The following is a 27,478-nucleotide window of genomic DNA, read 5'->3' on the forward strand; positions in this document are numbered from 1 at the left end:
GCATCAATGGTAATATGCAGCTTATAATGTGTTGCGAAAAATATTGTATGTGGTTCAATAAAATTCTGCACACTTAAAGACTTGATTTGTAATTCAACATAAGTGGTACAACGCAATATACCCCGGCTCAACTATGTACTTAACAACAATATTATCATACCCGTCTCCTTATCAAATAAAGGCTGTCCATTGTCGAGGGAAGTTAGTTCAAAAGAATGCAATATGTACAACTAATGATACCTTCACCTAAGCACATTAGTAGTAGCTAGAATTATTCCCTAAGCTGGTTCTGGAAGTAACCACTGTGACATCACAACCTTGCTATAATATTTTGTTACAGTCGAGTGTGATGTCATTTTCCGACTAGAACTCTTCTGAAGACACACTCCTGGCCTGACCGACAATAGGGAGTCACACTTGTTGCCCCTTGTTTCTATGAGTGTACGGTAGCACTTAGTTGCTTTCACAATGATACCATTCTGCTTGATATAAGTTATCAGATCTTCTACCGCCCAGCTCTTGGACTTATTTGATCTGGAATGTTTCAATGCAGTGAATGATCAGATGCATGTCAGACTCAGTGTCCATCATCAAGGATGATTCTGTCACCAGAGGAAACAATGGCACCGGTGAACACACCTCCTTCTCCGATCCCGCAACTGAAGTTCCCAGAAGTGTCTAATCTTGTGTGAATCTGCTTTACTCCAAAGACACAGGAACAGAAAACTGCCAGACACTAAGTGCGAAATTCATTGGCTGGAGGTTCTGTCCCTTTAGCAATGGTGAAAGGGAAACACCAATACAGACACTATTAAGAAAATGAATTATACAGGATCTAACTATTTACTAATTTATTGAACAGCAGTTAACACTACAAAGGTGGTACCAACGCTGGTGGCCTACCTCCAGTTTTTGTATATATTCAAGTCCTGAAACAGTGCAATTCGGGCTTTTGGTGCACACAGGGGTGGACTGGCCTTTAGGGAACTCTGGAGATTTCCCGGTGGGCCTCTGCACCCTGGGCCTCTTTTCTGTGGTATTTCCACATTTTCTCATAGGAAAAGCATTGGGCTTGCTGAAAATGTGTCATATAGGGCCACTTTGAACTTTATTTCCAGGGCCTCTTTTAGTCCCCAGTAATTATTTCCATGGCCTCTTTTAGTTCCCAGTCCAGCCCTGGGTGCACACCAAATGCCAATCCGAGGCTTAATGTAATTGGCTCTGAACTATTAGTGGTACCTGCTCAAAAAACTTTAATTTATTATCAATAAGAGTCATATATTCTAGTTATTGCCTCAAAGTCTCCTCTGGTAGGCAAGGTCAGTAAACCAAAACTTTTTTTCTATGACATCACTTGGAACCCACGGTGGAAGGAACGCTTTTGGGTGCCTACCTATAATTTTATGTTGTGGGGTATGGCCCCTCCAAAACATCCCTTTCCCACCCCTTGCACTGTCTCCATGGACCAATACCACATGGGGTAAAAAATCAATCATCAAGGATGATTAGAACGGGGCCAAACTAAAACATACCTTGCGTTGTGCAGTGGTTTCTATGCGCAGGATCGGGAATCGAACCTGCGTTGGCCCGTGTTATCTTGCTTCACCAGACAAACGCGTTGCCCCTGAGCTGAGAGGAATACGATTTGAACCGCCACTGTGCTGCATAACATGTTGGGGGAACGCCTACTAACGCTTTCGTTTTTTACAGGACCCCAGTGCCATGCCGAGGCCGACTTCCCAAGACCTCGCAGGCTTCTGGGATTTGCTGCAGCTCTCCATTGAGGATGTCAGCATGAAGTTTGAGAAACTGCACCAGCTAAAAGCCAGTGACTGGAAATCTATAGAGTCGCCAGAGAAAAAGGTGAGTGCTTTCGCTTATCGAATGCTTCTTTCTCTAGCTATCCCCCATGCATGTGCCTCCTGCAGCGAGTGAGCTCAGTGCCAATAGGAAACATGTCTGTGCATTACTGTACCATATTTTCTTCCGTGACATGAAAGGCCACATCTATTTCAAGTTTAACTGTATGCAGGTCACTTCCTGTCTGCCAAACCGAAAGAAGGGGCATTCGTAATGACAGAAATATACAGAGTGGTTTGCAGTTATGTTCTTATAATAAACGGCCTGTTACATAATGGCCTGTAGACTTATCGCTAATCTTTATTATTCCAAGTTCAAATCTTCCTCGTCAAAGTCCTTTCTGTATGAGACAGTTGCTTCACACGCCCCCTAAAGAAGCTTTGCTCTTCCAATTTGTTTAACTCCTCTACGCAGCTTGGTATTAAAGAACCTCTGACTCACATAGACCTCCCATTTCGTATATAGCCACGTTATAAATGCCATATCATATCATATCATTACCAAGTGGTTTAAAAGTGCAGTGGTTCTTCGCAGGGAGGGATGCCAGGGACTGTAATGGAGAAGACTTGGGCTCAAAACAATACAGGTATTGCTCCTGTGTCGGAGGTCATACAGGCCCGCCAGCCTGAGCCTACACGAGGGCCTCGGTGAGGGCCCAGGGCCATTACTGGCCCTATGCACACCCTAATGTGCGGAGGACAGCCATTCAAACCGCGGGGCTCTATTTGGGATGCAAATCATTTTAATGTTTTTTTTTTGTTTCTCAGGAGATGGGCTCTGTGTGTGTTGTGCACGTCCAGTCTCCGGTGACAAAAAACAAGATGGCCGGTGCCATAGCAAAAAGTAAAGGGACTAAGTTTCTTTTCTATTTTGATGACGGGTGCCGAGGATGGGGACGGAGCACAGCAACCTGAACAGAAGCAGTGGGCCAGCAGATAAGAGGGTGGGGGAGGCGAGAGTCTAGTAAGGGGTGTGGCGTGACTTTGGGGCACGGGTGGATGAGGGGCCATGGGAGGGAACAGGAAGAGGCTGTGAGCCAATGAGAAAACAAGATGGCGGCATCAGAGGAAGGGACTCAGATGGCTGGTAGAAATCCTTCCAGAGATATAACCAGTGCCAGCACATGCAGGTCTTGCTTTGGTATTTATGCTCTGATAGGCATATAGCTCAAAGGATAAACAGCAGCTCAGAGACACTGGGCTAATAGTTCTGAAAATGTCAATTGTGTCTTGAGAAGCGTGGTAAACAACTCCACAGAGGCCCTGAGAGCCATTGGCTGTCGCTCCAAGGAAGCCTCTGACAGCCTCCTCTGTTACTGAAAAGGCGTGTAAGAGATAGAGCCCAGGCACTTACTAAGGGACCAACTAAGAATATGCAACAGGTTAAAACTATGAACAGCATAGTGTCAACAATAGAATGTATCCAATGCATGTACTCCTTTCTCCAGATGTAACCTTTTCCAATCAGGACACCTGAAAAAAACAACACCCTGGAGAATCTGTCGGAAGTTAAATGCAGGCCCTGAGAAACTAAGCAGCCTGGCTAGACAGTTGGATGCATGAGTACTGACTGACAATCCCAACCCCAGAAAAGAGTAGGCGATTTACTGGACATTGAATTTTGGAAGGAGGTCTCACTGAGTCAGAGGTTGGTTTATACCGAGCTTGGGGAGGAGTTTAAAAAATGGGAAGAGCAAAGATTTCATTGCAGGGCTTGTGAAACACCTGTGTCCTGTTTCAGGACTCACCCCATTGAGTCATAGAGTAAGGACTGTCACAAGGAAGGTGGGCGAGGATATCATTTAAAATAGGAAAGTGAAAAGTTTATCAAAATACCTGTAGGATCCTGCTGTAGTCTGTGTTCCACTCTCAGCGAGGTTTCGAAAGCACCTTGAAAGTGCTTCTGTCTGGGTGGTGCTTCTAATCATGATGCTGTTGGTGGTGGCGTATGGCCTCAGAATTAAAGAACGATTACGGGGCACAGCATGACATGTCCCCAACTCTAAAGGCACACTGCTCACACAGCGCTTCTTGAACCTCACACTAATATAATGAAATAAAAGGAAGTGAGCTGAGGCTGTTTATTAAAAGAACTAAAACAGGAGGCGCTGTCTCTTGCAGAAGAGAACCCTTGAATTCCACTGTCCAGGCACCCCGCGCTGCCTACAGTATGTTGGCCCCCATGAGATTTGCTGCGGCTTTGCCCCTTGGTCTGGCACACGGAGTCCCTTCATCCTTCTATGATCATGAACCACACTTCATCGCAGAAAGCCCCGAATGAAACATGTCCAGTGTGATTTATACCATCACCAGGCTTGAACGAACATGTCTTGTTTTCCAGTTAATTCTAATGGTAAGGTGAAGAAGGTTATCACTTCTTAAAAGACTCAGGTTCCTTATAAAGAAGAATTGTACAAACTCAGCAATCACTCATACTCTGAATTTGAAAATTAACTTGATTGATTCCGATGATACCCACTTAATGTTGCTAATCAATGTTCTAGTCCAGATACCAGTGACATGTTTAGCTGCTCAAGTTTCAGTTTCCATTCATACTAACCATGCCTGCTGCACTTCACCTGGCCTACTCTCTGGAGCCCAGTCTAATAACGTGTGTTTTATGAGTGGCGCAGTCACCTGCAACACAAACTCAACTAGGTTTCAAGATGGGTCCAAATGTCCTTACTAATTTCAAAGATGTCCTAAAACCAAACACCGGGTTTTACTGCTTCTTGGGTTATGCATTCCAGAGGGGTGGTCTTAATTCTTTCAGGATCAATTACAAAAGGTACTTTGAGGAGGAAGAATACTTTATATAAAGGGTTCTTGCTCTATCTCCAGAGCATGCCAGCTGCCTGACCCATCTCCAGGCCGGCTGAACAACCCTCTCATCATTGAGTGGAGTGGGTCTCCTGTCTGTTGCAATTCCCCAAGGGTTGGAGCCCTGTTGTTGCAGAGCTCAGTGTGAGCCACCGAAATTCCCCTATAACCTTGAGGCTGACAAGTCTCCAACTACAGTATGACAAATGTGGAACTTCTGGAGCCCTGGCTCACAGTACCTCCTAGAGCCCAGGTGAGGACACAACACCTGTAGTGGCATGTAACAGAAGAGGATCCACTCAAGCCCTGCTCACCTCTAAAAGAGAATCACTGAGTGCAACCACCAGGTGTCACGGAGGACGCAGCATCCTTCTCCAGCTCATACACAGCATCTTTCCACACTCAAAGCATTTTCCTCACCCATCTAGGACAGAAAGCGGATTGTTAATATCAGCTGAGGAATGCATGCATAATTGATCAGATGTTATTAGCTAAAATGTAAAAATATATATATAAACCTAATTGGGAAGCGTGTCCAAATTGGAGTTGTGTTCTTTTAGGATGTAAAAGGTTATTTTTAGCACTTCTCTAGCGGGCAGGAGGCCTACCGCAAAATACCAACCGTGATTTTACAGAGTTTATATTTCAGCAGGAATATCATTACTATCTACAGATAATTAGGCCTGACTTCCATCCCAGACCACAATGTTCTGCATCTCTAACATGGAGCAATGAGGAGAATGCTGAAACCAGACAGTGGGCGGTGACGGCCTATAAACCTTCCTGTCTTTTCTACAGTAGCGTGACCTATCATACCTACTAGCACTAGATATTGTTAGGGTTATATGAGCTGCCATGAGGATGATGGAAAACATAATTTTATGAGCAATGGTATTGTGTGCGGAATTACACTGGTTGGACCAAACCACGAATAACAGGAGCAATTTAAAGAAATGCAAGAGGAGAATAGTCATTAGATTGCAGACAGTGCCCTGTCTTGGAGTAGATAGGGGGCATGGCCTTTGTCTTAAAGCTACAGCAGTCAGCACACCTTTTAACTCTCTTGCAGAACTGGCCTTCTCACCACCCTTTACAAGTCTTGGTCCCCAACGGAAGGTTTATGGGATTCCCAACCCAATGTTGTGGATTTACGGGGTTCCTGGACCCTTTTCGTTCATCCTTATTTGTGGGTTTCTGGGGGATTCCTGAAACCTGTTCTTGCTTTCTCAGTCCTAAGTCCAAAAGGGGCTGGCTCCCTGTGCATTGTCTTGATGTTGTTCTACCCCCATGTCGGACTAAATTCCAGACTCTGCCTGTTTGAATTTTTCTAGTGGTTACGTGCCTTCTATGCAGCACAAGGTGGCAAGAAGTTGTAGTGAGCGTCTGATGGCATTAAGGTTTTTTGTCACAATGGACTCCTCTCTAGGACTGCCACATTCCACTCCCTGGATCTCGAGCTGTCCCTTCTGCACACTTGGCTACTTCACTGCTCGGCTGACTCACCATGAGAGTGTTCCACAATGCTCTCTTTCCTCCTCCCACCTCAGGTCTGAACCCCTGCCAATCAAGGTCTTTCCCCAATCCCCTTTAATGAGAAAAAGAACCCTCTTGAACCTTTCCGACTTTGACCTTTATACTCCTTTTTCTGCTGTGCCCAAACTTCTTTCCCTTTTCACCTTCCTCCTCTTCAAAAGCTGATCACTTACACCACCCCCTTTTTATGTTCAGCTTCCTTCTTGCACCTGCTCCTGATATTCCTTTCCCCTCCAGCTAACCTCCATCAACGCCTCCTCTCAATATTTAACCACCTCTGCCTGATGTTCAACGACATCACATGGAACGCCGTCTTCCTTTTCTTTAATCCATCAACCACCTGCTCCAGATATTCAACCACCTCCACCTAATATTCAGCCACCTGCTCCAGATATTCAATCACCTGCACCTGATATTCAGCCACCTGCTCCAGATATTCAATCACCTCCACCTGAAATTCAGCCACCTGCTCCAGATATTCAATCACCTGCTCCAGATATTCAATCACCTCCACCTGAAATTCAGCCACCTGCTCCAGATATTCAATCACCTGCACCTGATATTCAGCCACCTGCTCCAGATATTCACTCACCTCCACCTGAAATTCAGCCACCTGCTCCAGATATTCAATCACCTCCACCTGAAATTCAGCCACCTGCTCCAGATATTCAATCACCTGCTCCAGAAATTCAATCACCTCCACTTGATATTCAGGTACCTGCTCCAGATTGTCAACCCACTTTATCATGAAGTGAACAATACAAAAGTGGTGGGCTCCCTGAGCTGTACCTGGGTCACTAGTTCATTAGAAATTTGATTAGGACGGAGGCTAAAAAAACAAAATCAAGAACTTTAAAAAACAAATGAAACATTAACAAGAAACTGAATTCATGCTATTCCACCGAGGCAAAAATGATAAATTAAACACCATAGTAAAATAAATAATTTCTGTAAACATTCCCTGCTTAAATGTCCTTAGATTGTGGACTCTAAGAAAATATTCCTGTATGTTCTTTTGGTGATAATAGCCACAAATCATAAATGTGCATGAAACCAATGCCCGACATAATGATCAAAAAGTTCAAGATAATGCAAGCTGTATTTGAAATCTACCCTACGCAACCACTCATGAGCCTAAAATCATGAACCATAGGTTGGAAAACTGTCATTGGTAATCAGTCATAAGCCTAAAAATGTATCATGCATTGGAAAGCTGCCCTGAACAACCATTCTCGATCCTGCATTCCAAAATCATGCATTTGAAGCATGTCATTGATAACCAGTCATGGGCATGCCATCATGAATCATGCATTGGAAAGCCTCCCTAGATAAACACTCACGAGCCTGCATTCCTGAAACATGCATTTGAAAGATGTCTTTCATAGCCAGTCATGAGCATGCAATCATGAATCATGCATTGGAAAGCTGCCCTAGATAACCACTCACGAGCCTGGGAACAGCCCTGAGCATGCAATCCTTCATTATGTCTTGGAAATCTGCTCCTGGTACCAACCATGAACCTGCAATGAACAATGGCTCTATGAAAAACAATAACTCAGCATTCAAGATACTGGCCCTCATTACAACACCGGCGCTAAACCATGGTGCTATTAGCACCATGATTGGTGCCGGTGTTGTAACGAGTCCGCCATAGTGAAATGGGGAAATACCGCCCCATTCCAAGATTGGCGGTGCGGTATTTCCCCATTTCACCATGGCCCTTCCCCATTCCCATTTTGCCCCATAGGGCTCAATGGCAATGGGGAAGACGGCAATTACGGTACCGCAAATTGCGGTACCGGTATTGCCTGCGAGGTCCCTTTGCGGGTCCCTACTTTAACGGCTGGTCCAGACCAGCCGTTCAGGTCGGGTCCTGCAAAGGGACTTCGTAGTAAGGCGCTAAGTGGTTAACGGCGCTGCAGCCTTTTACGGCGCCGTTAACCACTTAGCGCCTGGGTCGTAATGAGGCAGACTGTATGTGCTAAAAGTATAGTCTGTATCACTAATGTCTTAAGCATGAAAAGGAATAGTGAGCATGCATATACCACCCCAGAAAATGATAACAGTCGGGGTATTACCTATTCCTTCACGGTCACTCATTGTGATGGCATGGACACATGGGCATCTTTGAAGCAAAGGATGTTACAGGAATGCGCACGCAAAGCCATCATAGGGTATTCTGAACATGAGACCTTGAGGAGCAGCAAAGGCTGCAGGGAACCTCTGGGCAACATTAAGACTTTCTCAACGGCCTGAATGTTACGCTTCTTCTTGCTGAATGAGAGGATTAACGCCATCTCAAACTAGCGATGAAAATATTGGTGGGCGCATAAAGCCGGCACAGGATCTTGGGGGCCAGGGGCTGTGGAGCAATGCTCTATTTTCCAACAGAATCAAGAACACGCAGATTAGAGAAGCCCCCACTCCTTTCCTTCTAGAGGCACACGCTTAATTAATCTTCAGTAACGAAGGGAACTGTCTGCAGGTGTTTCACAAAGCAATGCTGTCTCCTGAAGGTACGCGTGTAGTTGGAAGTAGGACAGGGTTATTGTATCTGATCCTCGGAATCTAAAGCGATCGAAACATCTGGATCAATCCACAAGACATGGGCAATTCCCATGTGTATGAAAGTTAGCATTCAGCGGTGATGCCAACAGAGAAGAGATTGCTGTACATTTATGCACAGGAGGACAAAGTGTCCCACACCCAGCATCTACAGAGCCAGCAAGCCGCATTAACACAAGCTTTGAAGATGTCCATAAAAGAGATCCGACAGGCATTTGCTTGTAAGGTCAGATGGTCCATTCCTGGTCAGGATGGCTCAGCCTTTCATCCTGTGACTCCGCCCGTGGATTCCAGACCGAACTCTACTGCCGGAATATCAGGGAAAGGTTATAGGACGAGAAAGGAGCCAGGAAAAAACGATGTCACAAAGCAAGGGTGAGGGGGCAGGTAATGGAGCAGGGTGAGAGTGTTTTGTGGTGGCATGGGTGCATGGCAGTCCAGAGAGAGAGGAGCGTATGGCCCAATATGTTCTGATCATTGTAATTTGTGTCCACAGCAGATTTTGATGGATTCGTACATGAGTGGCGTGAGAATGTACTCTGGCAATCTAGGAAAGTGGGTGGTTAAATCGCTTGGGCATATCCAGACGCAGAGGCGTAGCCAGGATTGTCTAACAAGTGGGGCCTGAATGTAATGTTGCTGGGTCCAACACTGGGACATTACCATCTGTTAATGCCCACACAGTTTTGCTGAGTGGGCATTTACAGATTTTGGGTGGGCCTTGCCGCTCAGGCCCTACCATGTCTACGCCTCTGTCCAGGCGTTGTGCCAGAGGTCAAATACCAAAAAACTAATTCTGGGCTGTCGAGCCTGAGTGGAAAGAGGCCTAGTCCAAGAATGCATTGTGTGTACAGCTGAATGTTGCTCGTCAATCCTCGAATCAGGCTACTTAGTTTGAAGTCGCCGTCATGAAATAAACATTAGTGTGGAAGTGCTGGACCTAATTGCCAATGTGAGAGACTTAGATTTCATGTATAAAATTATGACACATCTCGCTTACATTTATTTTTGTGAAATGAACACTGTTATGCGTAAGGCTTATGACACCAGTCCTAAGTCAAAGAAAGCTGGATATTTAAAAGAAATAATTAGATCAAAGAATACAACAGTGAGATATACTAAATAACTGGGGAGGCAGGAGGTAGGGGAGGGGCTAGCAAGTATATGAATTGGAGGGAGGGTATTTATTTTAACATTGGCAAAGAGGATAGCACAGAGGGGATACCACAGAGGCAAAGTGCTTGTCTTGGAAACAACACAGCTCGAGCATCACAGGTTCGATTCCCGTTCCCGGTCCTGTGCTTAGAGGCCGGACTTGGAGTCCTGCATTGAGGCGCGTCATGAAAAAACCTATTACTTATAGAAATTCCATTGGTAGGTGGCTGCAGTTCCATATAAATGTGCTCACAATGTGCCAATTATCTGAAAATCACTGCACACGGGTCTTACCCTCTGCCTAGGTACACATGCATTCGACTTCAAGCAGGCATCATGGGCACCAGAAATGCATGCTTGCACAGATGAATCATCACCATACATACTTACATGTAGTGACCAGGCCACACACACACCAATGCACTGAAAGCAAGATATACACATTACCTGCAGAGAAACGGGCACATGTTCTGTGCACTCGAGAAAATCCACAACTTCAGACCTATGAATAATATGATGGGCATAATATGATGACACATCCAATTTAATGTCCGTAATCTATGTGAATCAGACTGTTCCCATGAACATGTCATATGTATGTAACGGATTCCTACAACCTGTACCCATTAAGTATATTCCTGCAACATGTAACCTGAGAATATCAGCGCCCAGATGCCTCGGGGTTAGGCGCGCTTTACAAGTACCAAAATGAATGAATCAATCTGGCATCGGCAGAGTTCAGTCTGCAGTTACCTGCTGGAGAGAGAGGAGCTGCAGCTACTGTGTTCGTCCTTGGTTTTGTTATTATCTCCAGAACGGTGCTGGTGCTTTAAGAAAAATAAGCCCAAGCACCCTTAAAAACTCTGATCAAGCGCAGAGCGCGCGCGGAGTTAGGCAGATTTCAGTCTGCAGTCTGCAGGCGAGGAGGAGAGGCGAGGCGAGGTGAGTGAGTATGCAAGAAATCGGTCCACAAACTCGCCTAAAAGTTAAAAAAACATCGAGGTATAATCCGCCCTGCACACTTATCACAATGTCCCCCATGTACCACAAATTGAACCTCAAACTGCTGGTATATTGAAAGGTACAAATGGTAAAGTTAGTACGCTCCCTGACATTAATACCATCAGCTCCACCTGCACCCCCAACAAAACTCGTACCGAGATTCTAGTGGGCAGCACTGTAGTGCTCTCACTGGAGACCGTGGGGGGAGAAGTAGAGAAAGAAAGGCGCAAGGAGCCAGACGAAGAAGCATAGCTCTCAACCATTTGGGTCGCGAAGGCGGGTGAAAACACCCGATTTTAGTTTTGGCGGGTGAGACGCCCATTGAAATGAATGGACGTGCTGGAGGCTTGGCGGGTGAGTCAGCTGTTTACAAGGCGGGTGACACCCGCCAAAAGCGTGAGAGTTGAGAGCTATGGATCCAGCGCCTCGCGACGCTAGCACCGTCGAGTTTGACACTCTGGGAGTCGGAGCACTCTGTGGACTGCGACTCAAGTTCTCTCTTAAATACACATAATACTGGCGCTGAAAAGCCATCGACAATTCACCCCCAATTACAGCTGTCGCCACTTAAAAACTCAGTTCCAGATTCAATTAAATGTACTCACGGCAGCCTCCCACGAGATGTGTCAAATAAAATCCATGAAGGTCCTGATCCAAGCGAAAACGCAAGTGTGCGGACGCAATCTCCGTCATTAGACGGATCCGACAGAGACTTTGCCGCTCTGTCCCCCTCACGATCTAAACCTGATAAAAGTCCTGTGGGAAAAGAAACAGCTGACCACAACACCACAGAAAGTGTTTTTGAAACGGATCAATCTGCGGCGAGGAGGCTCATACTTCTATTGAAATCTTTGATGCTCCTGAAATAACAAAAGGAGTTCAAATGGTTTCACGGAGCACGCCACTCACTCTGACAAAAGCAGCACCAAAGACCAGCATTTTCGAGCGGCGAGCCATGATAGCAAAATCTAAATGGAAACTGGACTACGAAAGAAGGCACGATCTATCTACAAAAACATCACACAGCAATGATGTTAATTTCCCGGATCAATCGGAGCAGATATTTTAAGACCTGACTACAAAAAACTCGAAGCCTGCACAAGCGGAGGATAAGGACTTCGATTTACCACTTTCAGGTCAATCCATCATGCAAGACCATATCAATGACTCTATGCATGAAGAAGCAGCGCGAGAAGCGCGCTTAATGCAACGATTAACAGAAGACTTCGAGCTCATGAAATGCAAACTAACAGAAGCTCATTTGAAACTGAAGAAAAAGGAAAGACGTGGGAGTAGGATGACTGGGAGCTACATACCCTGGCAAATTCAGAAAAAGGTGCTTCTCGATACTCATCTCGCAAAAATTCAATTTCAATTTTGTCAAACAATGGAGAAGAGTTATCATATGCTCAAATAGTTACTCCAAAAAAAAAACGGAACCCAAGCATGTTGGAGACGACTCTTGGAGCCAGCACTCATGAAAAAAAGCAGGTTGACCAACGTGGTGTCACCTCCAATGACGAAAAAACTAAAGACTCCTCAAAACCAAACATTTCTATGGCAGCAGCGATACAAATACACAATAACGTCTTAGCGGCCACCTCTTTAGCCCTTATCCCTTTTACCAAGTTATATGAATCACTTAGTGAGGGGATTACAACACAGGGCGCCATTTTAACTAATGTAAACGACAAACTAAATAAAATGGAAACCCTAAATACCCAATTATTATTACGCTTGGAAAGAGAAGCAGAACAAACGGCCGCATGGCAATCAAGGTTAAGTGACCTCGCGATGCGAGACAACCAAGAAAAAGGAATTTTGATGGAGGCGGTGTTGGAATGCATGAAATGGCTCTGTCACAAAGAAAAGTGTGAAAACGTAGCCACAGTTGGCTCATTGCATGCTGAAGTCCGGGATAGCTCTGCGTCGTCAGGTCGACCGTCACGCTACCACAAAAATTGCACAGTAAATGTACACACCCAAACACAACAAAAAATTGGGCCATTAGTTGATGCAAGTGATGGCGTCCTAGGAGTCAGCGAAAAAAATAACAAAACAGTGGCTGAGGCGACAAATAGAAAAGCCCCCCAGCAAGTGAAGGAGAGAAATACTCCACTTGTAACATCACAGCCTCAGTCACCAGCTACTCAAATAAAACCAGCGGAATATGTACCGGGTGCGAAACTGACAGGCACGAGTCTACCAGACATTTGACATGTTCAAAGGTCCGGCAAAGACGTTGCAACTTGCGTCGAGCAAAAAAAAAAATGAAATTGAGGCAAAGACAGGAAAGAAAATAAACAACAAAAAGACCACTGCAAAGAAGCAAACTACCAGCTCCAGAAAATGTATAAGAAATTTAACGATTCGACCGGGGCACGTAAATTCCACGGTGCAATCAAAGCAAAAGCAAAAAACACTAAATGACATAAACGTGTCCTCTACATTTGATAAGGGCAACCCGAAAAAACATCAACGTCGGGACTCTGGAGCCTGCTCAACCCATTCCTCAGGATCTTCAATAGACCTTGCTGACCTCTCAACATGTTCAGTAAGTCCAGCTGACGAATGCAATCAGACAACGACGCATAGCAGTGATCAAAATCAAAGAGAACCACCTGATGTTACATCTGACCAAATGGACCCGCCGCAAAGACAGAATCGAAAAAAGAAAACAAGATGAGCTCTTAAAATTGAATTTGGTCTCGAGTTTAACTTCCTTGGATGGTCAAAGAAGAAGGAATCCAGCACAGTCCTCAAGTCCTGATAGTCACAGCGCCCATTGTAACTGGAAGAACCAAAAACCCACGTCAGGTGGAGCTGCCCCAACAGCACATGATGGCTCAAATCCAAATCCGAAATATACAGCAGCCCAAAGATCAAAAATAACAAAAATCAGAGCTCAAGAACCAACAAAAGAGGACCAGGGTGCCATGAGCAAATTGAGATTAGAGAATGTGCTCGCAGACAATGATTAAATGAATCTAAACCGCAGAAATGTCCTAAAATTGCTCCAGAGTGTTCCGTCTCTCCGGACCATAACTACAGAGGACATTATGATCGTGGAATATGTGTCTGAGTCTTGCACTGACATAGTATTGCTACACATAAAATCTCATGCGGTACGCCAGGCTATACTCAAGGCCTCTGAGGAATTGTTGTTCTTTGGCTTCGAAGTAAAACAAGAAAAGTCTTTTCCAAAACATGTCACAAACGACAGTTATATATCTTCATGTGATGAAACGACTAAAGATCTAGCCAGACTGAAACTTAGAGAAGCGATGAAATTCTCGATGAATCCGGGCAATGCAAGTAACAAAGGTGACCGGATAAGAAAAGTCTGCATTCCCGCGAGAAGAACTGAAAGAAACCAAGCATAGCAATGAATTGAGAACAACTACGACTGTTCAACAGTGATTTCCTGGAATACAAGGGGATATGCACATCTCTTTAATGAGCGCCCTTTTAACCTAGACAGAAATCTATTTATATGCCTACAAGAAACGTGGCTACGAGAAACCCCGATGCGAGATGGTTATCTCACTCTAGTGAACGATGCAGTCAAAAACAGGCTAGGGAGACCTTTTTCTGGACTCATTACGATGATCAAACAAGGAAAAGGGTGGGACGTGATAAATACAACCGATACAAAACCCTTTGTACAACGAAAAGTGTTATGACAAAAAATCAATACAACATCAAAACTAAAACACACATTGATCATTAACGTATATTGGAATCTGGCAAAGATCTCAACCAAACAATTTATCAACTCAATAACAACTATAATAGATAAAGGTCAACTAGAATATAAAGTTGATCATATGTGGTGATTTAAATCTTGCTGATCTAATCAACACACTACCTTACTCAAACAAAGGTTATGACAAAAGCCAAATTGCCTCGGCAAGATGTAAAAGTTGGATCCAAGCAATGGCCATACGAAATTGCGTCATGACAAATGGAAATGTAAAGGGTGACTTTCCACCTCACCCTACGTGGCATAACATGGGTCTACATAAAACACTGGACTACATCTGGGTGTCCCTATATGTGTGGGACCAAGTCCTGAATCTAACAACAATTACAACGACAAGAAGTGACCACGACTCCCTAGTGCTACATTAGGCAACTGAACAAAATATCGCTAAAAAAATGCCTGATGGAAAACTAGAAATAAATGAAGCAGGTAACCGGCTACGAATAAACAGAAAACAAATAACAAAAATGACAACTTTAATACGATCTAATGATGCTGAGATGGCTCTACAGACAAATTACATTCCATTGTTGATGCAATTCCAACTCCTACAAGGCGGTCAAAAAAGAAAAAATGTAAAACATAAACATAAGTGGAGTAAAACGATTGACATAGAAAAAAAGAAACTATGGACAGATATAAGGAAATTGAAGCAAAACTCTAGCGCCATGACTTCCATCTTGATAAAAAAAAGAAAACAAAGATACTGAAATTGGAAAAATTATTTTGCCTTACTGAGAGACCAAGAACGAGGAGCCCTAATGCTAAAACTAATTATATCCCACAATTCAAGAGAAATCTGGCCTATACTGAACAATGAGACCCTTTGCCAAAATGTAAGGCAATTAAACGGGGTCGCTGAAGACTCTTGGATAAATCATTTTTCCACGCTCTTTTTCATTAATGATGAAAGCACCATAAAGGATAACCATGTTATTCAAGTGGAATGGGCCACAAGTGAAACGTTTGATGACATACTCAATAAAATCTCAAAATTAAAAAACTCCGCCGCCGACCCTGATGGCATTAGTAACATGATGTTCAAAGGCCCGGCGAAGACGTTGCAACTTGCGTCAAGCAAACAAATAAATGAAATTGAGGCAAAGACAGGAAAGAACTGCTGAAAAAGAACGGAACTGAATGGGCAAAATTTATTGAGATCCTATTCAAACATATTACAAAGGAAAAAAAACTGCCACATTCATGGACCACGGCAATAATAGTGCCAATCTATAAAAAAGGGCTATATGAAGATCCGAACAACTACCGACCGATCGCTCTGTTAGACACGATCGGCAAGATAATGGCATCCTTTCTCCAGCAGAAACTAGAAAGTTGGGCTATAAAATCAAATCTCCTAGACCACCGACAAACAGGTTTCACTAAAGGGGTGGGGACCGAAGTTAACCTTGCAATCCTGAATCTACTAAAGCTTGAAGCGCTAAAACAAAAAAGAAACTTACATTTAGCGTTCGTAGACATGCAACAAGCCTACGATTCGATAAATCGAGAATTACTGTGGAAGAAGTTAAGGAGCTGGGCTTGTCCTGAAGAAATTTTACAACCTAGCATTGTTCTACATGCAAACACCTCGATCAGGATACAGTCAAATCAGCAGGGAGACTTAACAGCCCCCATAGAAACAAACACAGGTGTCAAACAAGGATGTCCTCTCGCTGCGTTACTATTCAAATTGTTCATTGCTGACATTCCAGTCGCACTAAAACAAGTCAATTGTTTCCCGCCAAAGATCAACGGCCAACAAATAAGAGGAGTCACATATGCAGACGATATAATATTAGCGGACCAAACCAGGATTGGCCTCCAAAGGCTTCTAACAACCCGAGATGAGTATATCACTCTAAATAAACTATCTATCAATACAGCAAAGACAAAAGTCATGTAATTTGAGTCAGGAACACAAAAAAGGAACAAATGTTTCACGTGGTCGATCGCCGCGGATCAGATAGAAAAAACAAAAGAAATACGATACTTGGGTATCCTATTCAACACTTCGATAAGAGAATGGGGATGGGCAAAGGACCTAATCCAACGGACATTGACATTTGCACTACAAGCGGCAAAACTGCATAGTCTCTATGGTAAATTCACAATGTTGCCGGTACGTGAATTCTACCAACTAAAAGTCATACCAGCCTTAACCTATGGTATTGAAACTGCCTGGAACTTAGATCACAGAATATGGCCTTATTTAGAAGGCCAATTTTGGAGAAAGGTTCTAAGGCTACCCAAATATATTTCAATTATCAAGATTCGAAACGAACTGGCTCTCGACTCTCTACAAAGTACAGTTCTATGGAAATCAATGTCACTCTTAAGAAAAATGAATGTAAGTACACCGGAACCAGCATATGAAATTCATGGGATCAGCGATAAAAATGAGACAAGTTCCCTGATAAAAGCCTGGGAAACCAAACTAAGAAATACACTGACCCAAGCAGCACAATGGAGACGCTTTTAAATCATCCACAAACGGCAAAAAAATAATAAAACAATGGCATTTGATCCTGAATGTAGAACGATATAACACCTTAGATTCTGCGCTATGCTTGGGTCCGGTTGCAAACGGTCGTGATCTGCTCCCTCGGTACTTGAAACAATTTCCTTCGAGATACCACCGGACAGATTTATGAAATTGCGCTTAAACGCATTAAGAACCAAACAGCTGTTATATATGATTCATGCCAAGGATACAGCTGACAATCTGTGTAGATTCTGCAAGGCCGAAGTAGAATCCAGTAAACATCTGGTAATTGAATGTGAGGAACTTAAGATTCAAAGATCAACCCATTTAGAGAAATACGCCCCTAAAAATTTGAACCTGGACGAGTGGTGGCTCCATATCCTTGGTGGGAAAAATGTAATGTTGACTTGTCGAACAATTGACTATTTAGATGCGATCTTGAGTGATGAATATTAAAACTAACATCTGTGAAAGTTAAAGTTATGCACTGTGAAGAGGAAACTTATTGTTGCAAATGTTTGTGAATCAAACTAAAAAATCACAATAAAAAAAATAAATAAATAAAAGTGGCATTCACACACAGGGCACCGAATATCACAAAAATGCCTAAAGTTCACACATTATGCACGTGCGGTCAATGAATAAACTAAATGATGTGCACAAAGAATCAATAGAGACACACTCTGAGCAGAGACCTAGGGTGAGCGGGGAAAAGTAAATTGGCACATACACATGGTCTAATGAACGCACTCTTCCATGTCAAACTGCAGGACCAAATCCTAAGGATTGGCCCATTAAGCCCGAGACATAAAATTTTGCCATCCACCTTGAAGATCCAGCAGACCACGGTTCCAGAAGAAGACAGAGAGCAAGCAGTCGATGCACAGAAACTGGGTGCACATCAAGCTTGTGCACCTTACTGCAACAGTAGCACTTCACACAGATAGGGCCGTTGCGTGCACAAGATCACACTGTTATCCAATCTCAGTGAGTGCAATTCCCAAGAAGTGCACTACATAATGGCTGATCAAACCGCCAACTGACAGGGATGCAAGCTATCCCAACTCCCTGCCGCCCTTACAGTGCCTCAACCCTCTCCCACCCGTATAATAGGAACCCGTCCCCATTTCCCATGAGCCTCCACTAACTTTGCATTGCCCCGATTACACATAATTTCTCGACGTAGACAGGTCAGGGACTACAAAGGCCCAATGACCTACCAGATCCATGCTGAACTCCATGCTACCCAAAAGACAGAACTGGGCATAATAAGCATCTCCATCTCCCAGCCTGAACAAAGCATTACCAACATGGGGGTCCAATCCCAACATGAAGGTGTGTCTATTTGGAGCACATGACATAAAGTAGCATGGATGAAAGATGGATTTCCAAACTAGTTCTGTGAGCCTCCGTGAAGAGAGCACCTACCTGCTGGCCAATTTCTGACTTACCAAGCCAGTGAAGTCGAAGAAATGAATAACAATGTTCAGTGGATGATAGTGGTGTCATGGAAACTATCTCAATGGCCCAAGCCTTAAACAAGGCAGTAGAACAGGAAGGCCATCTTCAGGTTCCCGCCAGAGGAGAAGGATAATTTAGGCCCCATTATCTTCTCCAAAAGAAACATAGACTTCAAGATCCAGAAGCGTCCAGCAAACTTGTGGAAATCCTGTGTAATATGAGAAATTGTGCATGAAATGGGGGTCAGGAAATCATGTCAGATTTGGACTAAACCTGAACAGGAGGTTATTAATAGTCATGCCCACCTCAAGCATTTTCCAGTCGTCCCTGGAAGAGCCTACCTGGTCCTCATGAACACTTCTTGGTTGACCCATTCCGGTTAACAGAGAAAGACACATACGGAGGAAAGAAACACTCAGAACAAGAAAGAATGTACCGGAAGCCGGCAGGGATGACTATGCTCCGGCCATTCATGCCTCCCAAGCCCTAAAGACAGTAAGGGAAGAAAGCTATTAGAAAAGGTCAGGTTCAGTCCTTCCGGGCCTCACCCCGAAAACACTGCTTACAGAACTCTGGATTACAGTAACAAATACTCTGAAAGCAATCCTTCAATCTTCAGCTCTCTGTGGAGATCTGTAAGAGACGTCTGAGACAGCAAACATCAATGAACCACAACTCTTCTTCCCAGAAACCTTATAACATTTCAGAGGGAACAGGACGGTCCCATCCTTGGCATTGGTGAGATAACTATCACCCCCACACATAAAGACTATCAGACACCAGTTAATGCAGGACATAGCTGGTTGCCTCATGTGGGCACCGGTCACAGCAAAACACAGGTGGGTCCTTATTCCTAGATGCAGGGTTGGAAGGCCCCATCTTATCTTGCCTCTCGTTACAGGGGAATCTCCAGGAGCAAAGCAGAGTATTGAACATGATGTCATACCCACCTCCTTTGCATGCAGTGAAAACCCTTCACTTGATGGGTCCTAAACCGGCTGTCTTATCTTCAGATACTCCGGACCCCTCAAGGGAGCAGCACCAATGAGGAATCAATGATAAGAGAGGTTTACATAGCACCCCCAGAACCCACAACGCCAGATAGGTCGCGACAAGTGCTTGCCCAAATGGTTCTATTGACGGGTCTCTAGATAAACGTGTCTTGCTAGGGCAAATCCCTGTACAATACATTGTAAACCATCTGCAATGGAGCAATACATTAGGGTAGACATGGAAGAACTCCCATTTCCTTCAATGCCATACAGTATTGGAAGAAACAAGCAGAATTCACTATTACATCAGAAGCTCCCTAAAACATGATGTCCTTTTTTTGCTCTAGGTTTTTAGTTTAGGTAGACTACAGAAGGATGTTGTAGCCATGTAAGAATACAAGGTACAACCTCTCAATGCATAGACTCCTGACTAAATATTAATACATCTTTTATAAAGCACGGACCGGGATTCGAACCTGCATTGCGAACCTGTGTTGCTCTGTGTTGTCTTGCTTGCAAGACATACGCATTGCTCATGAGCCATACTCGGGAGTTCAGCTGCTGTCATGTAAGGCTGGGCAGATCACGTAATGGAGACTGATGGCAAGCTTATATGTCCAGCCTGGTCCAGCCTTGGACACAGCAATCACTCCAACTCTGAGCAGCAGACAGACTACACAATGATGAGGAGGGATGGCAGAAGATGGTGGAGCATGACACCTGACTCAGGCCTTTGTTTTCAAATGCATGCCTATTTTCGGATCAACTTTGACACCCCAGCAGTGCATAATTTGTAAAAAAAATTAATAATAATAATAATAAGTGCCAGGGGCCAAATATTTTCACGCAGTCCTGTAACACTGCAACTGGGCAGTTCCCCACCACTGCTGCCACTGCCAATAGGGGCTCCTCACAATATCGACATATTTGGGGGTACACTACAGCTTGCACCTGCTCATTGTGGTTGATGGATGGACTATCCCCACTGCATAATTAAAGTGAGTCTGAGACAGGAAGTGCCGGCGCTCAAAAATAAGTGCAGGGCTGAGCCCTTGGTAACACCCTACAAATTAAGCACTGCACCCCAACCTTAAAGAATTGAAGTGTCACTATAATTACTGTGAATCTTTATCACTAGAGCGCAGCAGCTTTAGTGCTTCTGACAGCTTCTCTAGCATAGTTAGCTTTGAGCTCTACCTGCACGCATTATGCGACAGAAGCCTTTTGTCGGGACATATTAAGCGCGTCTTGAAAGCGAAAAGCTGCTGCTGTGTCGGGGATTCTGCACTCACTACAAAAGTAACCACCAACGGCAGGCCAAAGCAAGTATTGCAGCAAGCCTGGCGATAATGGCTGACATTCACAATAAAGACATGTATTGTAAATAACAACTAGGACTGGCTCATCCTCCTTGCCATGCACAATCTTCTCTTCTGCGTGAACTGCTCGATTGTTGGTGATGGAAATAGAGCATCCACTGAAATGACTTTGTTTATGATTTTGCAATCCTGTTATTCCGGTCATAAGGTATTTAACTTGCAGAACAAGCACAACATGGGCGGTTGGTTTTTCTCCATGTCATGAACCAACAGTTTCAGTTCCCGAGGCTCGTCATTTCCTGTAGTGGGTCACATTCCTCACACGCACAAGACATGTATCTTTTAACAGAGAGGCTGCCGTTGCAAAATGAACATCATTTTGGAGGACTAGCCTGCTGCAACAGGGCATTTTTGCTTTACAGTTTTCATTTTTGCTTTAACAAGAAGATAACGAATTTAAAGTTTTCAAGTGTTCACATTTCATTCAAGTCGGGTGACAGCATTGTTATGGTTTGGAAAAATATTCAAGTATGACAAGGACTAGCACTCTGCAGCAGTACAGGATTGAGTAGTCAATAAAACGCCTACTCTACTACTAAACCAGTAGTGATCACAGTCATAAATGTGAGTGTGCAGTCGGACATGTACACCTCCTTCACCTTTTAGGGTAGCACAGGCCGAGGGCAGGGCTACACACTTCAGGGGGGATGTGAACTAGTGCAGAAGCAAACCAAACAAGAATAGTACTGTGGTGCCAAAATTAAATCATGTCGAACCAAATTTCTATAACATTAAGGTACTTTAATTAAAATAATCATACAAACAAGTCAATCAAGAACACTATAAACCATCCCCGAATAGGAAAGCACAGAAAATGGATACTTAACAATAAAGGGTACTCTGAGTTTGAAGACAGGGGTGCACGGGCAATGATTTCAGCAACAATTATCAAAACCTCTGATAATGTATTTTAAAAGGTACAGGGTGGAGTCTTACAAGTCACTATGACCCTTTAAGGCAAAACAGGATGGCAGGACTACCACAAACATGTTTTAATGCTTGTCTTTGGGGCTCAGCAGCGAGAAGCCATACTTCTGAGTGTTTTTAATGGGACAAGTTAGCGTTTAGACATTTTGAGTCAGTGATTCCCACTGGATTGTGGGTGTCCAGACAATCGTTTTGGCGTGAGATGGTGCAACGGTGTGGTGCAGTCCTGCTTGAATTTGAATAAAGACACAGGTAGCGGTGGGTTGATTCGACATTTCAAAATAGTTTAGTCGGCTCAAAAATGGTCCCGCAATGTGGTCATCGGTTGTAATCAGCTCAAAAATGCTGGAGTACATGCAAGCGATCCGTCGAGTCTGTTGCTCCATGGCTCGACAGCAGATCAAAAAGCAGTTATTGTCAAAGGTAGGTTGGGCTCTTGCAGCAGTTTGTAAAGTATCTTGAATGGTCGGGCCAGCTTGAAATTTGATTGAAGCTGGCAACAGAGTCCAGAGCTGGTGCCTGACCTGTGGGAACCTCGTCCAAGGTCTTCAGAGACAAGATAAGTCATTTTTCATGTCCCTCTGAGTTATTTTGTACAGAGTGCTTGCAGCGTTCTGTCACGCCCAGCAAGTAGGTTCGGGGTACAAATGGGTATTGCACCACAGAGAGCAGTCACCCAAAATATTCCCTTTGGATGGGTAGGGAGAAGGGACTGCCTCTTACTTGGAGATTTTGGACTTAATCTCTATGGAAGAGGACTTTGAAGCAGACTGTACTCTGAGCTATGTTCTAGTTGAAGAATCAGGTTCTTCTTCCTCGAGTTTCCAAAGATGAATCCACTAGGGGGCAGGCCTTCCCCGTTTATAGAGGCAAAAGACCTCAGAATATTCTCGTCTGGTGATATCATTCCCTGATTGCTTTGTCTGCAGGAAAGTTTGGGAACCCTAGGAAAATACAAGATGTTGAAATCTCTATCTAACTGAAAGGTTTTCTGTTGCAGCTTTTTGAAATGAGGTTCTGGTTAGCAGACCTCACTTTCAGAGGCACAGCTACCTGCATCATTTTATTAAATCAAAAATAGCTAATTCTCCTTCATCCTTGCACATGTGATTCTGCCACATCAAAAGATGTGTGTATGTGTGTGGGTTCTTCATCTGCACTTCTTCCTCCTGAACACTTTCTAAAATTCACATGGATTTGGTCCCGAGCCTCTTCACCTTAGCCAGGATACCTGCAATGTCCACATCTTTGTAAGGACTGCTTCACAGAGGCACTCTAGTTCTACAAACACAAAATCCCCATCACATGTACTTGCACTGTCGTTGGCAGTACATTTTATTGTCAATTTCACTGGATAAGTGTAACATTACCACCGGAAAAAACATTAATAAATAGATATGACTTTATTTCATAATACGCTAAAATATTAAAGTCAGATCAGACAACAAACCAGGTGCTGAACTCGAATGTATTATATTGATAAACAGTATGCAAACACGTTTAAGCTCACAGTTACTGTATGGACGCTAACGCTAATGAAAGAAGAAGGGTTGAACATCCTTTCCTTTTAGAATACTGCAGCAAATCCATCATGTGGGCATGATGAAAAGAATTAGACTCTGTAACCTTCCATTTAGAGTAATGTGAAATACAGTAATGATTTTAACTAAGTTCTTATGAGAAGCTGTCCGATCTAAAACACAAAAGCGTCCTTAAAAATGTCTCATATTTGTTCCTTGATTAAGGCCAGGCAAGACGTGAACAGACACAAAACATTTACCTTTTCTTCACTTCTCCCACTTCTCACAATGGCACTATCATGGCCCAGGGCTCTCAGCCCAACTTTCTCTTTCTGGACAGGTGTCTTCCTTCCCTTTGTGACTTCCCACCTTCGCCTTCCACCCATCCTCCCTCATCCCCCAATCCCCTCTCCCCCAGGGGTAGCACCGCACCCCTGCACCCCCATTGCAAATCTTTTAAAGGGGTCACCAGCTTCACTTAGCTACCCTCAACTCTTGCTCTGACATTAAACAATCCTCTGACACATGCCGCCTCCTTGAAGACCTTGACATCCTCGCCCTCTCTGAGATATAATTTAAGGCCAGCTCTGTCACTGCTTTTGACACTCTTCTTCCTGGTGGCTACAAGGTCATTTCCAACCCCAGAACATCCCGATCTAGTGGTGGAGTGGCTCTGATCTTCCCTGAGTGGGATCCTGCATCCACAATTCCCCACTCAATCCTACTCTTCCTTTGAAAGCCTAGTCTGCAGGCTGTCTGTCTCCCCTTCTTTCTCTGTGACTCTCTATACCATCTACTGATCCCGGGGTCCTTCCTCCCTTTTCCTCTCTGAGTGGGCTGCCCTCTCCTCCTCTCTTCTTGCCTTCTCCCACAAACGTATTTTCCCTGGGGATTTCAACATCCATCTCGACTCCCCTGATGTGGCCATTCCTTCTCTTCCACGACCTCTGCAACACCCTCTCCCTCACTATCCTTCCCCCTGGCCCAACCTTACTCTGCACCGGACACCCTGGCTGCCCTCATCTTGACAGACATCCGTCTTTCCAACCCCCTTTACTACCCCTCTCTCCAGGTCTGACCACTCTCTCCTCCCTTCCTTGACCTCCCATGTCCCCAGTCTCCCCCCCCGCATAGCCAGCCTCCTTCTCTATCATTCGACCGATGAAGTATCTGTCAGTCGCTGCCTTTACTTCCTCCTTTGTCCCTCCCCGTCCCCTACTTTGGACTCTCCCCATACTCTGTCCTAACTAACCTCCATCTCTCTATCATTAACACCCTGGACATCCTTGCTCCTGTCATGAAGATCCACATGAAGCCTGCCTCCAAATGCAACTCTTGGTAGGACTCTGACTTAGTCGCTTTGAAATGAAAGTGCAAAGCGCCAGAGCGGACGTAGCCGACATCTAGCTCATCCCCTGACAAACTGGCCTGCTGCCTACTCCTAAGGCAATACTGTCTTTCCATCTGCTCCAAGAAAAGAGCTCATGTCGACGCTCGCATATCTGGAGACACAAACAATATGGCTGAACTCTTTAAAATCTGCAAGTAACTCGCTACTCCTACTACAGTCTCCCCTTATCCTCCCCCTTCCCAGACCTTATGCTCTGAATTGGCCTCCCACTTTTCCTCCAAAACTCTCGACATCCTGTCCTCTCTGTCATCTGCTCCCTGCCCCCACCTACCTCCCTCTTTCACCTACACTTTCCACCCTCTCTCCTATTGCACCATAGGAGATCTCTAGAGTTGTCCACTCTATGAAAGTCTCCTCTAAACAAGTGCTACCCTGCTCCTCAAGGACAACATTGATACTCTTGCTCCTGCCTTGGCCGACTCTGCAATTACTCCTTTGCCACAGGCTCTTTCCTTAACCCCTCAAGCACTCCCTTGTGCACCCTGTGCTAAATAAGCCGTCTGTTGACCACTCTTGCCTGGCTATCTATTGACTTATTTCTATCACCTCTTTCTTTGACAAACTCATGGAAAAGCTGGTCATCCCCCAATTGACCCTCCACACTGAAATGTCTGGCTGCCTCCAATACCACCAGTCTGGTTCCAGGCCAACCAGAGGTACTGAAACTGCTCTCCTGAATACCCAAGAAGACCTACTCTCTAATCTGGACTCTAACTCTCCTTTTGTTCTGATCCTCCTCGATCTCTCCTCTGCTTTTGACACTGTCAACCACTCCATCTTCATAAACCATCTCTTTAATACCCTAGGCATCATGGACAGGGCACTGGGGTGGCTTAGGTCTTTCCTCTCTAACAGACCCTCCCAGGTTAAAATGGTTCCTTTTCTCTCCTCCACCTCACTCTCCACCTCTGGCATCCCTCAGGGTTCTATCCTATTTCCATGGCTATTCAACATCTACCTGGCCCCTCTAGCCCTCCTGATCTCCACCTATTCTCCTCACTTGCAGTGTTACGCAGCTGACACACAATTCTCATTCTGGCTGCCTTCCCCTACCTGCTCCTCCTCTTCCTGCTTTATACCTGACTGCCAATTAACAAGGGGGTCCTGGGAGTCCCTCTGCCAGACATTAGTCCTGGTTACGAGAGACTTACCCAGAGTCTTTAGCTCACTATCTTTCACAGAGAAGAAATATCCCAAACATATCAGTCTTTGTCCTGCCCTGGGGCAGTCCAGCACTGAAATGCTAGGCAATTCTCCTCTGAACAAGAGTACCAACAGAAACCCCAGACACCTGTTATACCTGACTTCCTGACTGCTATTCAGGCATGGTGCTCTGCCAATGATCTCTGCCTCAATGCCAGCAAGACAAAGATCCGGCTCATTGGGATGCCTGCTCCTAGTTTCCCGCTCACTCTCTGGACAGACTCCTTGGGTCCTCTCCCCTCACCCACCTGTTAGGCAAAAAACCTTGGGATAATCTTTGACCCCCCACTCTCTCCTTCTCTCCACACATCACAGACCTTGCCAAGAAGTCCAATTTTCAGCTTTACCTCCTCAGTGGCATTTTACCTTTCCTCACCTTCCTCCAGAAACTCAATGTCTCCAGAGCCCTGGTTCTCTCTAGGCTTGAATACTGCAACAGCCTCTCCCTCAACCTTCCTCTTTCCACCTTGCGCTCCCTCCAACTAATCCAGAAAAGGACTGCAAGTCTTATCCTTGGCCTCAAGCCCAAGGACCCCATCTCTCCAGCCCTAATATCTCTCCATTGGCTCCCGATGACTGCAAGGATCAAATTCAAAACCCTTTGCATCATCCACAAGGCTGACTGGTGCCTGGTACCTCTCTACATCCAGCTTTCCCTCCATAAATACTGCCCAGCCAGAATCCTTTGGTCTTCTGGCTGCATCTCCCTGCAGGTCAAATGTTTCCCTAAGCAGAGAATGGGAGGTAGATCCCTCTCCTCGGCTGGCACCTCCCTCTGGAACAGCCTCCCTCCCTCCCTCACTCAGACTTGAGCCGGATTTTCTTAAGTTCCAGAGACTTCTCAAGACCTTACTTTTCTCCTCTTCCTTCCCTCTCCCCCTCCCATGCTAAACTCTCCACATGCCACTGCAACTGAGCCCTGGTCCCCTCAGAGTCATACAGGGACCAGACCACCCTCTGCCAATCCCTCCCAGCATCCTTTGCCAGCACATGCCCTCGGGCTCCCTTTCTCGGACTACCCCATCCCTTTTCTCCTGGCCACTGCACTTTTCCTCTCCACCACCCCTCTTTCCCCTGGCACTAGAGGCCTTGGCCTGAATAGTACTTGCCTGCCGCCACCCGTGGGGTTTCCCCACTCTTGCACTTCCCCCTTTATCCCCTAGCCCCTTGCAAGTATCACCTCATCATGCACTTGCACGGTAGGATTGTCACAATGCCAATATAACTGTTTTCTTTGTTCTTGTTGTTTTCTTATGCTTTCTCATGCCCCCCCCTTCCTGTCTTGTGGCACCTGGAAACACATGTGTATAGGCACCATACAAATGTCCAATAAATAAATAAATACAAATTATTGGTTCATAATTTGAGGGATAGTAGGGTGACCTATTGTTTAGTTTTATTGT

The 27,478-nt window shown here is 44.8% G+C and overlaps 1 protein-coding gene across 6 annotated transcripts in view; it reads left to right on the forward strand.

Moving 5' to 3' along the window:
• DLGAP2 (DLG associated protein 2) overlaps positions 1-27,478 on the forward strand; it is a 2,662,056-nt gene that overhangs the window by 2,581,543 nt on the left and 53,035 nt on the right. For all 6 annotated transcript variants that reach the window (XM_069606086.1, XM_069606087.1, XM_069606085.1 and 3 more), the window contains one exon: positions 1,711-1,863. In XM_069606086.1, coding sequence (XP_069462187.1) covers positions 1,711-1,863 — 153 coding nt within the window. The remainder of the gene's footprint in view (positions 1-1,710; positions 1,864-27,478) is intronic.

Source organism: Ambystoma mexicanum, chromosome 4p, assembly GCF_040938575.1.
Source record: "Ambystoma mexicanum isolate Mex_15411 chromosome 4p, UKY_AmexF1_1, whole genome shotgun sequence".
Classification (NCBI taxonomy): domain Eukaryota; kingdom Metazoa; phylum Chordata; class Amphibia; order Caudata; family Ambystomatidae; genus Ambystoma; species Ambystoma mexicanum.